Source organism: Aotus nancymaae, unplaced genomic scaffold (genome assembly GCF_030222135.1).
Source record: "Aotus nancymaae isolate 86718 unplaced genomic scaffold, 86718_ANA_hifiasm-v0.15.2.pri h1tg000064l_1, whole genome shotgun sequence".
In the NCBI taxonomy this organism is placed as follows: Eukaryota; Metazoa; Chordata; class Mammalia; order Primates; family Aotidae; genus Aotus; species Aotus nancymaae.
In genome coordinates, this window is record NW_026988479.1 from 12,066,953 (window position 1) to 12,084,822 (window position 17,870).

At 44.6% G+C, this 17,870-nt stretch overlaps 1 protein-coding gene across 1 annotated transcript in view; it reads right to left on the reverse strand.

Moving 5' to 3' along the window:
* The window catches only part of SPOCK1 (SPARC (osteonectin), cwcv and kazal like domains proteoglycan 1), a 527,247-nt gene that overhangs the window by 82,709 nt on the left and 426,668 nt on the right, over positions 1–17,870 (reverse strand). The window contains exon 5 of the mRNA XM_021664934.2: positions 3,093–3,207. Within this exon, the coding sequence (XP_021520609.2) occupies positions 3,093–3,207 (115 nt within the window). The remainder of the gene's footprint in view (positions 1–3,092; positions 3,208–17,870) is intronic.

Below are 17,870 nucleotides of genomic sequence, written 5' to 3' on the forward strand. Positions count from 1 at the left end.
GCTAAGTTGCCAACTGAAAGTTGCCTTTTATTTCACCTCTGCTCTCCCCCTTGTACCCATGCCCTCCTCTTCATTTGAACTGCCACCACCTCAGGTCAGCCCTTGTTGCCTGTCACAAATTATTGTGAAAGCTTCAGGGAAAGAGGTGTCAAATCAAAGGAAAAGGTCAGCCTTACCTTGCTCAATTTTGTCCAGGTAAAGCATTATTAACTTAAGTGTTTCATTTCACAGAATGACTGGGGATTTATCAATGCCCTCACTGCCCTGAATGTGTTCTTATCCTGTAGAAAAACACTGATCAAATCCCTATTAGATAGTTTGGCCAAGCACAGTGGCTCATACCTGTAATCCCAGCACTTTGGGAGACCAAGGCGGGAGGACTGCTTGAGGCCAGGAGTTCGAGACCAGCCTGGGAAACATGGCAAAAAACCATCTCTACTAAAAATATAAAAATTAGCTGGGTGTAGTGGCATGTGCCTGTACTCCCAGCTACTAGAAAGGCTGAGGCAGGAGAATCGCTTGAACCCAGGAGGTGGAGGTTGCAGTGAGCCAAGATAGCAACACTGAACTCCAGCATAGGTGACAGAGCAAAATTTTGTCTCAAAAAAAAAATCTATATTAGACAGTTAAATGTTGTACCCTAAAAGGTGATTATTTTCTCCTGCATTAGGATACTGTTGGTACTGTCATAATTACTACCACCAACAGGTAGCTTCTGCTTCCCCTCATGCTTACATGAAAACTCTACTGTAAGTCAGAGCCTAGAAGTGAGGTCTTTAACAATGAAGGACACTCTTAGAACCTCATGGAAAGAATTGTACCAAGTTTGAACTATTGACAGTTCAAGTAACACTCATTGATGCAGACTTTCAAGGTGGTATTTCTTAGATAATTTCCAAATGGTGTTCATAAAAGCAAACTGTTGACCCAAGATCTGGTGGAGCAAAAATAATTATATTGGACTGAAGGAACTGATGAGGGAATAGAATTTTAGTTGTTTTGTAATATTGTTGGTATTATTTTTAATGTTCTATTTTCTGATATGACGGAGTTCTGTTTTTCCCTGATCTCTCCCTCATCATTAACTTAGTAGTCTGTGCTTTTGTAAATGTTGTGAAATGAAACATTTTTAAAAGGCAATATTGTTCTCACTGACCTTTCAGAATTCAGGAACAACACTTTTTCTAAGTCTCTTTACTTTTAATGGCAATGGAGTTACTTGTATAAATTCAGTAAGAATCTGTTCTCATTTTTACCTGTAAATAATTGAACAAATAGATGGCACAGTCAAGGCCACACCTGGAGTGTCAATCTCATCTGCTTACATATGAAGTCCATCATTAAGAAACAAGGGTTGATCTTTATTTGGAAAATCATGATGCCCTCCCAGAAATCTGGATTGTTACCTTATAATGGCAGACTTGGAGACCATCTCTCTGAAGGAGAGATGGATTCACCTCCATTTATAGATGCTACAGGCAAAACAGTGGCAATGACTTTTTCTTTTTTTTGAGATGGAGTCTTGCTCTGTCGCCCAGGCTGGAGTACAGTGGTGCAGTCTCAGCTCACTGCAACCTCCAACTCCTGAGTTCAAGTGATTCTCCTGCCTCAGCCTCCTGAGTAGCTGGGATTACAGGCACCTGACACCATGCCCAGCTAATTTCTGTATTTTTGGTAGACACGGGGTTTCGCCATGTTTGCCAGGCTAGTCTCAAACTTTTGACCTCCAGTTATCCACCTGCCTCGGTCTCCCAAAGTGCTGGGATTACAGGCATGAGCCACCATGCCTGGCTGTCAATGACTTTCTTAGTTTAGTTTCCTAGCCTCAGAATAAAAGAGCAAAAATAAAAACAATAAAAATATACCTGGAATAAGAGAGGCTTCTGAAATTTCCAAGGATTTTAAAGAAATCTCTAGACAGAAGTTGATTTTCTGGGCTTTGTAGTTGCTTAACACCACATGGCTTTAGATTTTCTGACCAGACTACAAAGAGGCTTACCTATATTAGTTAACTTTTCTTACTGCATATATATCTAAATGAATCAGGCCTAAATGCAATGAGATTAGCTTTCTGGAAATCAAGAATAATCTTTGGAGATTATTTGTAATCACAGTGTTTCATGGTTTACAACGTCCTTCCACATCCTGACTTAAACCTCCCAAAGAGCCTTTAAACAAAATATTCCTGAAGTAACCATAATAACATTTAGATTTGAAATCTTCATCTATTTGCCCTGGAAAAGACAACATGACTTTTAAAGAGGCAAATAAACACTCATACCCCATTCATTCTGCTCCATTACAAATCACTCCTAGATTTAGAAAACACAAGCATATGCATGAGTACACGCGCACGTGCACGCACACACACACACACACACACACACACACACACACAGAGAGAGAAGCCAACTACAGCTGAGAAAGCCCAATTCCACAGAAAGGCAAATTCAAACATCTATCTTGGGTCTCACCAAGGAAGGCTCAAAAAGAGGCTGACACCAGTGGGACAACATTACGTTCTCCATCATGAAAACATCCAAATGAGCCCAACCTTCCCTTACCCTCTCAGCTGTGGAAGAGAAACAGCCACCCCTAGGGAGGTATTCTCTTTCATCTGTCCCCTGGCTCTGTGCTGCCTTACAAGTAGAATATATTAATAAAGAAATACTTTGGGGGAGAACTCTCTCCACTGTTGTGACATCTCTGCAGTCTCTGTTTTGATATTTGGCCTTGAGAAGTTCAAAGGATTCGAAATTTTAGAGTTCAAGAAAGACCAAGATGTACCCTAGGGCAGGTCCTGGTCTTAGATGCTGAAAAACACGCTACTCCCACACCATAGCCAATATGACCTCTAAAAGAACCTAGTGGATATCTTGGTCTAAAAGGATTATTTTCAAAGGCTCTTCTTCTTCCTTTTAATGGTAGTTGAAGGCAATTCAGTTGAGGGCCCCTAAATAAGCTGGAGTACTTACTTGTCATGTCTGCTCATTTCTCCAGTTTGTTCCTGGTGCCTGGGATAGAGTTCGGCCACATCAACCCTCTGTGACCCCCCATCCCTGCTCAGGGATTCTCTGGAGACCTCCACTCACCATTCTTTTCTGCCTTGTGCTTTGGTGGCTCAGGCTCCGGGAGACAGGGACAGGGTCCATCGCAGAGGGTGGCGAGGCTTTTGCCAGTAGAACAAGCATGGAACTCCAATTTGCACTGCAAAAGAGAGACACAACAGGCCTTAAGAAGGCAGCAACAACAGACTCCCTACTTCGCCTCCTAAGAAGCAGCCAGTGCCCTTTGCATCACAAAAGCAAAGACAAAGCAGGGAGAGGTCCACCTCAGTTAGAGGTCTGAATTACAGAATACTGAATAAGAAATGGCCTTTTATATTTTTCCAAATGCAGAGGGTAACTTCCAAAAACACTGTGGAAGCCCTGGAAGACTTCCTTTAACGATGGCAAACTCTACTGTCACTATTTCTAAAATAAAATTATTAACATGAAACTTAACATCTGTGGAGTCCTATCTGGTCCAGGAAGCCCCCTCCATTCACTTTGAGGCATCTTCTCCACACTCCTCCCATGTGGAGACAGCACCGCTGGAATACCACTCCTGGTCCCTCTTAGCCTACTCAAATGCTCTTCCTGAGAAGGAAGAGTAACAATCCCTTTAGTAAGTCTGTATGGTAATCTGAGGCTCAGCCCTTTCCCCTTGGGAGCAATGAGGAGTGAATGCTCTTGCTTCCATTGTCTAAAACCTAAGTTTACATGGGTCTTCCCCATCAGGATGCCTATGGTCTAATTAGCTTGTGACTCCATGGAAATGTTTACCTAATTCTAAGATTCAATATTAGAAGCTCATAATCCACATCCTCTTGTCAACCCTTTATCAGTAGCAATGTTAATATTTTACTCTTTTTTTTTTTTTTTTGAGACAGATTTTCACTCGTTGCCCAGGCTGGAGTGCAATGGTGTCATCTCAGCTCACTGCAACCTCCTCCTCCCGGGTTGAAGTGATTCTCCTGCCTCAACCTCCCGATTAGCTGGGATTATAAGCATGTGCCACCACACCCAGTTAATTTTGTATTTTTAGTAGAGACAGGGTTTCTCCATGTTGGTCAGGCTGGTCTTGAAATCCTGACCTCAGATGATCCACCCACCTCAACCTCCCAAAGTGCTGGGATTACAGGTGTGAGCCACCGCGCCTGGCTATTTCAGTCATTTTCTGTCAGCTCTTTACTCAGTGAATTCTCAGAACACAGGCAGGAGAGAGGAATGTTATTAATAGGTACAAAAGACCACAACGATTATCAGCATTTTTATTATCCCCACATATGGAAGAAGAAATTGAGACTCAGGCTAAATAACCTGCAAAAGCTCACAAAGCTCAGGGCTAAGCACTTAATGCATTCCACAACACTGTGTCTCTCATGTAGATGGTGCTTCAGAATATAGACATCCCATACTGAACTGTGTGTGGCTAATTATGCAACTTTGCTATTGGCCTGGATCTGTGTTGTCTGAGAGTTTACTCCTTTTTTGTCTGTAAATTTCTCAAGATCAAGGCTGGTGTGTAATCGGTCCTCTGCAAAGACCCACGGGCCCAGGACCACATGCATATCTGGTGGAGGTTCAAAGGAAGAAGAGATAGGTGAAATTTAACGAGCACCCACTGTGCATGCAGCTCTTATCAGGTGCCATGGGGAATCTTTTAAATGAAAGAAAAGAGGAGATACAGTCCTTGCCCTTGAAAAACACAAATGCATACCTTTGAAAAAAGTCCACTAGCATTTGCAAAGCCACACACATGAGTGCAGATAAATACTGACTTATTGTGAGAGGACAAGCTATTCAGTCCCTATACTGGTTAGAAACGGAGGGAAAAAGTGCTTTAAACCTGGTTCTGAATGTACTGGAGTCACTCCTGTGTCACTCCAACGATCACCCATACAGTTGCTGGCTGTCCTTACAGGGAGAGAGCAACAGAGCAAACCTACAAAGTGCTGGCTTCCTCCTGATACAAAACTCCCGCTTGTGCATATTTGTTAAGTGCCTAGTATATGCCCAGCATGACAGTAGTCATCGTGGGAGCTATACAGAAAGAAGCCACGGCCCACGCCTCAAACATCAACTGAGCTGATGAAGCAAAAAAGAGTGTGTCCTTGTAAAGCCATGTGGATGTGACTATGAGGTGAGGCAGGAAATAAGTCTAGATAGGGACGGAGCACAAACGAGGCCCACAGGTATTGGGATGTGCCTAGAGACAGCACGTGGACCGAAGGTGAGCTGAGCTGAGTGGAACGCCAGAAGGCAGCAGGCAGGTCACTAGCATGAGGAGTTTCCTTTCACTCAGCACAGCATGTGTGCACGTGCCCATGGCTGGACACGGCTGCCGTTACCGGCCTGCTGCCTTCTCCGCCTCTTCTGGGCTAGCTCTCTGGAACAATCCTCGGTTTCAGACTAGTGGTTCTCTGGCTTATTAACAGAATCCTTAAAGTTAATTTAGGGGAAATAATATATTTTTATGTGTCCACTTATTTTGTAAAGTCCAAATTAATTACCTTTATTTATCACAAAGCCTTATCATGCTATTGCTGTTATTGCCTGATTGTATCTGTGATAGACTGTGAGACTCCTCACTCTCCACTCCATTCTCTTCTCTCTCTGAGACAGGAATCCACACTCCTTCTCCAGGCCCCGTGTCTTGCAGCAGCACCTCCCTGTAGGCCCACCAGCTCTAGCCACATGCTCAGTCTGAGCAGTGGTGGTTAGTAGGAGGGATGCAAGCCAGGTTTGAGCAGACATGTCAAGAATCACTGGTTTTATCACCTTTCTCGCTGTTCTCTAACCATGAAAATGATGCACCAGGTAAGGGCTGCTCCCTTCTGCCCAGGACCCAGAAGGCAGAGAACATGGAACAGAGCTGAAGTGTTCTGGACAGAGCCACAGCTAACACACAACGTGAACACAGAAATAAGGTGTATTTGTAATAAGCCAATGATGTTTGGGGATTACTTGTTATTACAGTATAACTTAGCAACAGCTGACCAACAGAATGGCTTACTTCCTACTAGATCATGAAGGTCTTACCAACAAGAAAAGGTTTTAGTCACTGATGTATTTCTGGTATGATATGACATACACAGAGCCCTGGCATATAGTAGGTGTTCAATAAACAGCTGCTGAATGACAGAGACAGAAGGAAGGGAGGAATCATTCACTCTGCTGCTCTGGACCTCTGTTCCAGTCCCCGGGTGCTTATCAATCTGCCTGTGCAAGGAAGGAAGTGCTGGAGCTCAGCACTCAACACCTTCATCCAGAACCATCCTTCACCTGTGTCTACTCCGAGACTCCTCTGTGAGCTCCACATTCAGTACTCTGCCTCTCAGCCTCCCTGCTCACACCAGCCTATCACTGGAGTATGGACCTCTCTGGGTGGACTTGCCATGACCGGGAGCCCTGTGGACTGTAGTTCCCGGAACTCCACTTTCTCGGCTGGCCTGCAGCATCCCCTCTCCTGCCCAGCCCTGGTGGCCATCTCTGCAAGCAGCCCAGTCTCTTCCCTAGCTACAGAAAGGCACCACCAGAGAAAACAGTACTTACCTCTTATCTGCATCAGTGAAAATCCAAGTTCAAGGGCATAGATCTGTTTTTCACCTTTCAGGGCAACATGTGGCATTTCAATGATGCTTAAAAGGCTATATAATTTCTTTCTTTTTTTTTTTTTCTCTAAGAGACAGGGTCTTGCTCTGTCACCCCGCTAGACTGCAGTGGCATAATCATAGCTTACTGCAGTCTTGAACTCCTGGGCTCAAGCGATTCTCCTGCCTCAGCCTCATGAGTAGCTGGGACTACAGGCATGTACCAGCATGCTTATTTTTTTTTTAATATTTTGTAGAGATGGGGGTCTCACTGTATTGCCCAGGCTGGTCTCAAACTCCTGGGCTCAAGCCATCCTCCCACCCCAGCCTCCCCAAATGCTAGGATTACAGACAAGAGCCATCATATCTAGCCATAATTCCATTTTGTATGGAGCTCAAAACAGACTATTTAGAGATACATATAAATGTGGTAAAAGCTCCTTTAAAAACTGGGAGGGAGAGGACTGTAAAGATAGGGTCACCTTCCCAGGGGAGGCAGCAGGATTGTCCAGACAGGAGCCCAACGGAAGTGTCGCAAGCATCAATAATGTTTTATTTTATAAAGTAAGCATTAGATTCTGAGGCTTTTGTTCTGTTACTAGGCTTGACAACTTCTATAAATAATATATGAGTTTTTATGCATCAAAGACTTTATGATAAAATATAAAACAATGTGTATAGGCTTCTACGGATGTGACAACCAAGCTAGAACCGCACCTCCCAGAAAGCTCCATGAGCAAAACCAGCAAGTGCAGGGAAAGCCCTCCAGGAAGGCTGCAGAGTGTGAAGCTCCGCTCCTGAACCCACTGCCTCCCACAAATGTTCTCCTCCCACAACACTTCTCTAATTCTCACCCTTGAAGTCACCCTCCCATCACTTTCCCTCATCCTCCCTCCTCCCTCTCCCAGGTTCTTTCTAGGGAAGAACAGATACAGAAGCCAAAACCTGATCATCATTTCAGCTTTACACAGAGGAGTCTACGTAAAGACTATAAATCTCTGCTGTTTAAGCCACCCAGTTTGTGGCACTTTGATACAGTAGCACTAACAAATTAATATACTTTCCACCCAGATTTTTTAAAAAAGAGATAGACTCTAAGGAATGAGGACACTTTGTCTTAGGTTTATAAAGCACAGATCTTTGTGCCAAGATGGCTCAGCTCTGCTGGAAAGAAACAAAACAAAAACTCCCAAACAGCAGCCTCGGGATATGAGCAGTTGGACCTAAAGGACTTGACCAAGTTGTACGGTTGTGACGCATGCCCGGGAAAGAGGAAATATTAAAAATTCAAGCCTTTATATTGATTTTATGATGAAGGAGTCAAATAAATAATGAACTCTAACTCTCTAAAGGAGAAGAGTTGAGAAACTAGGAAATAAGGACTTTTAAACATTGTACTAGAATCCATACTCATACAAACACAAAATATTAATATAAATACAAACCCCTGGGGATTCTAAACCCTTGACCTGCTAAAACAAAATGCCTGCCCTAATCACTGCAGACAGAAAAAGAAGCAAGAGCCAATGACTACATGAACGGGCAGATACATTCAAAATGTTGACCTACTTAAAAATAAGTGTGCTAGCAGATTTCCCAACCAATCTTTCCTCCCATTTTGCATAACACGCTAATACATTGGTGGGAATGAGTGAATGTTTTCCCGCAAATGGCCAGTAAGTCTTTCTCTTCTATGATTTGTAAAGCACAGCTAACAACCTCTTTCTGGTTCATTGCTCACACAGGTCTCAACTAAGTACATTTCTCCACCACACCACACTCTGCTTTGCCTCGCATGCTTTGGGTATTATTTTTAACATTTTATTCAAATTTCTTTCTCCACTGTATTTCGTCAACCTATCATCCATTTTTAAGCCAGACTGTTGACAGTTCACAGTTGACAATTTTGTTCACAGTTGATGAATTCTGATTTGTTTTTATTCGCCCAAAATCATGTTGCAATAGAGGGGGGGAAGCAATCCTGAGGCTTTGCCGGCTTTAATAATTGGGCGTGAAGTGAGCGGCTGCCGACTGCACCAGTCGGATGCCACACATGCTGTCCCGGCTGACGGGAGAATAACCACCCATTTCTGCACAGGGCTTGAATGGCTCAGAGGTCATCCAGAGGAAGCTATGCAGAGAAACAAGGAAAGGTCTCATTTAGAACTTTACTGAACATCCGTAAGTCTATGTGTTCCTTCCGCATTCAACATATTCACTGAGCATCTACTATGGGCCAGGCCCTGGTCTAGGTGTAGAACCAATGGGACAAAGGCCTGTTTCCATGAAGTTCACATGGCAGGCATTGATGGGAGTCAGGGAATTAAACAAGGGAGAGAAAGAGACAGGGAATGATGTATTGTATGGTGTGATCAGTAAATCTTCTGGAAAGATGACATCTGAGCAGAGAACAGAATAAAGTGAGGTATGCAGCTCTCTGGGGAAGGGGGGTCTGGGAAAAGGGAAGCACAAAGGTCTGGGGTAGAAGATTCTGACTGCACTTGAGAAACAGTGAGGAAGGTGGAGAGGGCTGAGGAGAATGGGAAGGACCATCTCAGCAGAACCGACGCTTGGCCCGTGTGTGACCTAGGGCATAGTCTTGCATTCATTCATTCATTCTTTCTCTCTCTCTCTCTCTCTCTCTCTCTCTCTCTCTCTCTCTCTCTCCCCCCTGTGGTACACACACACACACACACACACACTTCTATGAGTTAAGATTTGCAAGTAAGTCAGAGCCTTAAACATCTTTAAAACTAAGCTGCTAAAAATATAAAAGAGGAATTTTATACAAAATTTTTTTTAAAAGGCTGGATTTAGAAAATCACCATTTTGGAACTCCTCATGTAATAACTGTGTCAGGAAAGGACCATTTAATGTTTGCTAAAAGTTTTGTGTGAAAGTTATTTCAGAACAAAACATTCACAGTCTCAAAGTGTCTCCTTACAGAATCTTGTGTTATTATTATACAAAGAAGAAAAGGTACACTTTCAACAAAATCAATGGCAGTCACCCCTTAACAAAGGGGTCCAAGCTAGCACCACTGCCAGTGGGACAGGTTGACATGTGCCTCCTGATTTGCAATAAAAGGAAGCACACAGTAGCACCTGAGGCACTGGTATTAAAAGTCTTGAACCCGAGTCTATGCATTAGGAAACAAATCCAAAATTGAGGGCATTTTATAAGATAACAGCCTGAACTCTAAAAACAAACAAAACAGACCTGAGGTGGGTGGATTATCATACTCATCATTCCTAATTAAAATAAATTAAAAATATGAAACAAATGAAATGAGTGAAAGTTCACTGAACCTTGACTAATAATTATTACACAAAACACATTATTATACAAACATTTTGGGAAGAATTTCTGTGATGTTAATGTGAACTATATGCTAAGTGATATTATGGAATGTTATTATAGGTGTAGTAATATTTACTAAGGTGGTTATATAAGAGAACACCCCTTTTCTTAGGGGTGAGGTGTCACAAGGCTGCAAATTACCTCTAACTAGTTGAGGGGAAAGTGTGTATGTATATAGAGAAAGCAAGAGTACACAAACGTGGCAAAATGCAACAACTGTCAAATCCTTTTTCTTTTTTTTTTTTTAATGAGACCGTTCACTCTTTCTGCCCAGGCTGGAGTGCAGTGATGTGATTTCGGCTCACTGCAACCTCCACCTCCTGGGTTCAAGTGATTCTCCTGTCTCAGCCTTCCAAGTAGCTGGGATTACAGCTGCCTGCCACCACACCTGGCTAATTTTTGTATTTTTAGTAGAGATGGGATTTCACCATGTTGGCCAGGCTGGTCTTGAACTCCTGACCTCAATGGATCTGCCTGCCTCGGCCTCCCAAAGTGTTGGGATTACAGGCGTGAGCCACAGCAACAACTGTCAAATCTTAATGATGGGCATATAGTATTCACTGCATTATTCTTTAAATGCTCTATACATTGAGTAATTATTAAACTAATAGCCAGGGGAATAAAATTTAACTTGCTTTGCCCTATGGTGCTATGAAAACCCTTCCCAGAAACCACTCCTCTTTTCCCTCCCTAAACTCCTCCCTCCCCAGTGGCTTGCCACTCTCAGCTGTTGCAATTACTGTCCCTCCGGCAGGTGCCCCCTAGAGGGTGGCTCTCAGGGAAGGGACTGGCTTACACCTGGTAAACAGCGGACCTTCAGTAAGGATCTGTTAAGGGGACGAGTGACTGAGGTTTTCCCGGAGCACAAAATGCTCTTAATTGATACCAGCAATTAGCTTTGCTCATTTTCTCCCCTTGTTTATCTTGTCAGTGATTTAGCAATCCCTTTTCCAGTGAGCGAGGAGGTTTCAGTCCAGTTCATGTACAGATTGTCACAGGCTTGGTTTTAGAGGCAAGGTTGAATAAAGGTTCTCTAAAACTGTGTAACAAAACCAGTGGAGAGTCTTGCTGTCTTCCAGGCAATGCATTCCAGAGTGACCTGCACCTTGGTGAGGGGCATAGCCCTGCTCTGCACGCGCAGGCCAACCCGCACAGGCTCCTGGGCCCTGCTTTAAGCTCCCCAACTGTATACAGGGGAGCCGCCTTGGCTCATCTTCACGGTTCTCACTTCTGGGGCTTTTCCCTGTTACCTCCTCTGCCTGGGATTTTCTTAACACTGGACACTACTCTGACATTTTAAATTTCTGTAGGATTTTTTACTCATCTGGGATTTTGGAGAATAGTGCAGATAAGGAAAGACTGGTAGGGCCTGTCATCCTCTTGAGGAGATGGCCAATCCCCTGGAGGGAGGACAGCCTGGTGTACATCAGAGAGGTGGGACCATGCACGGCCTCGCCAGGCAAGGCCTGGATGCAGCAGAGAGCCCAGATCCAAGGGGCTCTCAGTGAAGGCTCACAGTCGAGGGCCAGCTGCGGCCCTTCCCTCTTCCATGCCAGCCTCCAGTGTCTTTCCTCCAAGAAAGCTTCTCTGAGGCTCCTGCCTCCATGCCCCAGGATAATTCTCCCATTGCACTCACCACACTGGACAGTGCTTATCTGTTTACATATCTACTTCTTGAAGGAAATAGGTGTCTCTGACTAGATCCTAGCATATTACAAGTACAGATGCTCATAAGTTACTATGGGATTACACCTCAATAAACCCATCTTAAGGTGAAAATATCAGAAATCGGAAGTGCATTTAATACGTCTAACTTACCAAACATCATAGCTTAGCCTAGCCTAGCTTCAATGTACTCATAACACTCACATTAGCCTACACTGGGCAAAATTATCTAACATAAAGCCTACTTAATAATGAAAGGGAGAGTGTCTCATGTAATTTATTAAATACTGCACTGAAAGTAAAAAACAGAATGGTTGACGGTAGCCAAAGTAGAGTTGCTACTTAATTTGTATCTCCATTGCACCACCCTAAAGTCATGTCTTCAGCTGAGCCATTGTAAGTCAGGGACCATCTGTGTTTAATACACTTTTTGTTTATTTATGGGATATAACTTATGTAACCCTATGTGAGAGCAGGTGTTAATATATTTGTTCTGTAGATTAAGAAACTGAAACTAGAGACAGCAAATGACTGCCTCAGGGACACGAGGCCTGTAAGTAGCAGATTTAATTTTTAATCCAACGCCTTCTCTTCTGCCTAGTCCAGTGCTATGTGTAATGACTCACAGACTTCTACAACAATGAGGGGTTTGGCAAAGCCTTTACAGGCATCCTAAGGGGACAGAGAGGAGAGGGAAATTATGCCAGAGCTAGGGAAAGGGAGGACAGGAGGTGCCCTGCTGGAAGCTGTGTGGTGCTGACCTGCAGGGAAGAAACAGAGTCGGCCAAATGGAAGCCTTGCTTGTCAACTGTGACTTGTCACTAGTGATAGTGATTGTTATTCAAAGCCACTGTAACATGTTGCAATTAGCTGAGCCAACTTACAGAAGTGAAGCTGATCAGCTCACAGACCTGAATCAGGTAATGTGTGGCTACCTTCTGTGTTCCAGAAGCTGACAGCACCCAGACTTAGCCTCTCCTGGAGGCAGAAGAGCCTGCAGCTATTCCTAGCTAACAGATTAACTGTCAAGTGTGATCATCAGAGCTCTCCCGAGCAGTCCAGAGTGGCCCAGCCAAGGCCTCAGAAGACAGTTCTGTTCATAGGATCGGGCCTGTGAACTTGACTCCTACCTGATGCAAGCTCCTTCAAAGACTGTTCATGCTCATACACCCCAGGGCCACATATAAGCTGTACCTCAAAAGTGAACAGGAAGAGTTGCTGAAATTAATTCATCATCTTCCCAGAAACTCTAGGAAGTTAGGGACTATCACTTCCATTTTACAGATGAGAAGCAAAAGAGTAAGAAAGGAAGAGACAAAAATAAGAATGAAATGAGAGAGCAAGAGAAAAAAGCTGTCGAGGAGGCATGGCAGAGGAGAGAAGGGAAGAAGAGTGAGAAGAAATACAAGGAAGAGAGAAAAGGAGATGTTTCAAGTATAGAAAAAAGCACAAAACATCCCAGAGAGACCGGGGAGGTGCAAGAGGCAGTGTGGGAGCAGAGGCCTTGTTCACACGTCTCTTGCCATCCTGGATATGTGGGCTCAGGCAGCGCTAGGAGAGAGGAAGAGGATGTTCTGAGGTGCTAGCACCTGCTTAGAATTGTCTCTGCTGCTACAAATGCCCTTGAGATGCCTGTCTCTCCAGCTGTCCTGGTTTCCTTGGAGGGGACCCAGCACACAGTAAGCCTACCCTCCATGCTGCCTGTTCCCCACTGGCTGGGGCAGTTGACTCCACAGACAGAATTCACTGGAGGTGGGGGCAAGTTGAGGTGGCACCCGATTCTATCTTGACTTATACCTCTCCAGCTGTGATGGTGGGTAGAGAGAAGCTCTCTGCCCAGGACCTCTAACTGCAAACCTAGTAGGGAATTTGACACACAGGGTACCACTGCTTACTGGGGTTAAAGGCAGGCGACTTTACATCACCTGTCCAAATCTTCATTTCCTTCTCACTAAAGATAAATCCTACTTCCTGCAGCCATCCAGGGAGAAGAAGGGATAACTAGTGATCTCTAGATCTCTAGTGCCTGGCAGCATTCCTGACACATGGTAGACAATGAATCTTTGCTACTTCTTCCATCTCCTAAACCCCACATTCATTCTTCTCTTCCTCCAATAGCTTCTCCACACTGGAGTGATCTTTGTAAAATGCAAATGTGTTTGTGACACCCTACCCCAGCTTACAACCATTCCTTGTATCCTGCTATCCTCAGACAAAAAGTAAAGATTTTTAGCCCAGCAGAAAAGGTCCCCAGAGATCTGTACCCCACATCTCTCTCCACCCACAGCCCTTATGTCTCTCCAAACACACGCTTTCTCTGACCCAGCTTGCAGACCACGCTCACTCCCCGACCTTGGTCTCCTCTGCCATGTCCCTCAAGGCTTCCTCTTGGATGCTTTGCTTTGTCTACAGCTCCCCCGGGAACCTGCAGTAGGCATCCCTAGGTACTTCCAGCACCTGCCCACCTCTAACACTCTGATCTCTTGCCCTGTACTTCAATGACAGTTTTCTTGCCTGACTCTCTTATGAGCTCCATGAAGACTAGGTTTTAACTCAGTTAGCCCCAGTGCCTAGAAAATAATCTGAAAAAGAGTATGTACTAAATAAATGTTGGACAGCTACACAGATGCACGGGCAGGAGGATGGAGGAACAGCCCCACCCATCTCACCACCTGCTGAGCAATTGACACAGCTCTGTTGTCACCTCTAACTCACTTGCCCAAATGAGGTCATCTCTCACTGCCCAACTATACGCTTCAATACTCCTTGGCTCCATGAATAGCATCCAGACGGTCACAGTCCAACAGATGCAAAGCTTCGACTGTTTCTCCTACCATCCCTTCTGATTCTCCCCACTTACTGAATTGTCCTACCAAATATTCCAAACTAACATATTCCTCTCAAGCCCTGATCAAAACTCAAGTCCTCCCTTTTGAGGCCAATCACCATCTGGTACTGATCCTACTTCTTCAACCACACTGCCCTGACTCTTCAACAGGCAGCAATCCTTCAACAGCTGTCCTCTCCCTCCTCCCAGTCCCTGCTTCACTCTGATGTTGCCCTCATCTGAATACCTCCTTTTCCCATCCCAAACCTTCCCCACCCAGGCGTGTCCCCCTCCGGACACTTCCCTGACCACTCCTCCTCCTGTAGGCTCACCCCCTCAGCTTCAGTCACATTTCCAGCCCACCCACTTAACCACACACAGCCCCATGCCTGCTCCTCTGGTGTCCTCTTGCCCTCTAATATTTTCTTCCCAATTATAATCTAGCTGCTAGACCTCAGGATGTTTGTGTCATATGTCTATGTATTCTTCATCGTACAGATACGAACACTAAGTATATTTCTGTCCTTCACAGTGCTGGTAGACATGGCTTCTAAGTCTTCATAATGTATATAAAATGTAATATAACTAACCATGAACCTGGCATTGTGCTAAAATTTTTACATATATTTTCTCCTTTAATTTTCACCCTGGCCCCTATATGATAAAAATAGTAACTATCTTACACATGAAGAACATGTGTAAAAATGATAATAACATCCAACTTACACATCTGAGACTCACAGATGTGGTTTGACCAGTGAAAGCCAGCTCTAAGTTGCGAAGCCTGAATCCAAATCCAGGCTATCTGACTCTAAAGTCTGTGCTCTTATAAGTCTTAAGTCTCAAGTCAAAATGTTTTCTGAAGTGAGTGTGCTCAGGTCAAAATGTTTTCACAGTGTTTGGGGCTGTGCTGACAATGGTCTTTCCTGTCAGCCGATGGTGCCAGCAGGAACCATTATCTTCCAAACAAACAAAGCCGAGTCACATAAATGGTAGGGAATTCTCTGAGAACTGTACCAAGGTGGTGCACACTCAGAGTTACAGTGTCCCTCCCAGATGTCTCTACAGGACCCCTGCCATGATCTCACTGAAACAAGGGCTTCGCCAGGGTGGCAAACTTGGTCTTTTCATTCCCAGCTGCACCCCAGGCACCCAGAACACAGCCAGCACACAGTAGGTGTCCTTTAATTATTTCTTGAATAAACGAATGAATGAATGAGATAGAAAGCAAGCCCCACAAAGCCCTGCCAGACCTCTGACCAAAGAAGGAACAAATTTCTTGACGAAATGAGGGAAGAAAACCACACATAGTATAAGTAGCTATATCAGAGAGAGCACTTCACAGCCACAGGAAGGCACAGGTGCGATGACCACATCACTCATGAAAAGGAAGGTCGAAGCGAACAGAGGTCTACATCAGATCTATAACTTCTACAAAGCAGCCCAGTAATGGCCTCTTTTGTAACTTCAAACCTATTTTACTGGTTCTGAACTCCCAAGGATACAGGCTTCATAAGTACTTTATCATTCAGAGCTCAGACAATGGTGAAGCCAGCTACTCTCTTCTGATCACACAGCAGGGGGGGCTGCGTCTCCTGTCCACGGGCATCTCCGCAGATCAGCCTTCTGAGGGGTGTTCCCGGCCTGGGGTCTGTCCTCCTCATGCTGTCTGCGTTTCTTTGTCGTAACTAATACACTGTAGAGGGCAGGCTCCTGAGCCTTAGTTTCTGAAGCAGTGACCTCTCTTAGAGTCTCTGCATAAAAACACCTCTCCTCACTTACCTACAGAGACTTCACAGATAAGGGAGAAGAAATGCAGTTGGAGACACAGTAACAGCAGATTTTTAAAGTGACAGAGAGGCAATATTCCATCCCTAGTTGCCCCAGTACACTCTGAAAATGGAAAAACAGATACTAGCTAAGCACATCCACCAATTTCTGTCCAAAGCTGACACTTTCCAAGGTAAACAAAAGCCATTAAAATCTCACCTTGGGCTGACATCAGATACCCATCACCAGCCATTCGGCCTGCTTTACTTCTGCACTTCAGCCCAATTTCTTCCTCTCTCCCCTCTCACTTGCTCTAGAAAATAAACCCCAAATATCTTTCTGAATAAAGCCTGCATATGTCCACAAGAGTCAACAGAAACGAAACCACACATAAAGGTGACCGAAAAAGCCAAAGCAGACTTCTGACCAAATGCAACAAGATTAAAGTGGTATTTTTTAAATGAAACAGTAACTTAAACTTGGAATTACTGCCTGATTTTACTGCTTAGAGATGTAAGACACTGTAGTGCTGAACGAAAACGCCATATAACTCAAAGAGGATTTTCTTTGCTTGGCATCACCTCTGTGAAAAATACGTTTAAGTAATAAAATGCCCTTGCAAGAGTTGATTCTCTGATGATGGAGATAAGGTGTGAAAATGGTTGAGGGCTGGACAGAGACTGTCATTTTTCCTTTCTTTTGATTACACAGTTTTTCTGGAACATGTCTGATCTCACTTCTCCCAGAGCCTGATAAAAGGATAGCTGAATAGGTCAGGTGCCCCACCAGTCATCAGCCCTGATGACTGCGAGGCAAGTTGTGTGCTGATGACTCTCACCACTTGCTCCATGGGCAGTAATGGCCAAGTCACGTGGTTCATGCAGAACCCACTCTCCTTTTGTATTCACTTTTGAGGCCAGAACTATAGCCCCAGTGATCCTGAGATGGCCGTGATTTGAGCAGGCAAACTCACAAGGCTGGTTGGGATGCAGACATCTGATGTGGGAAGGCAAATATCTGGGTAAGTTCTTAGTGTACACAGAAAGAAGCAGATCCCGAGCCAGGAGGCCAGCCCATGGGGACAAAGGGAGGAGAGACATGCCAGCTACTTGCAACAAGCTACTGGGATAAGATGCCATGAGCCTAACCAGGTGGGTAGGGATGCTTATGGAGAAAGATCCATGGAGAATCAACTGGCATGGGTGCACACAGGAGGGGTGAGAATAAAAACCCTGTGAAACGGGGGCAGGCAGTCAGAGGCAAGACAGCCATGGAAGTCCTTGTGAAGATTTCAGGGAATGGTGACACTAGATGAGGATGCATGACAAGCATCCAGGTTTTTAGAAAATGAGATGCAAGAGAAGCAGTTGGCACAGCTTTTGAGGGTCAATCAGCCTCAGATTTCCATCCTGGATGCATGCTTGGGCATGGAACAGAGCCAGGAAGGCCCCAGAGTCTGAGCTGGGCCTCAGTCTACAGAGGCCTAAGCAAAGTGGGACAGCTTCAAAGACCCAAGAGCTCATTACACATTCAGTCCTCAGCTCCAAGCTTTGCACTAGCCTTCTCTTCCCCTGATTTCAAAGTTAGAAAGTTCAAACTAGTCTCCTCCCACCC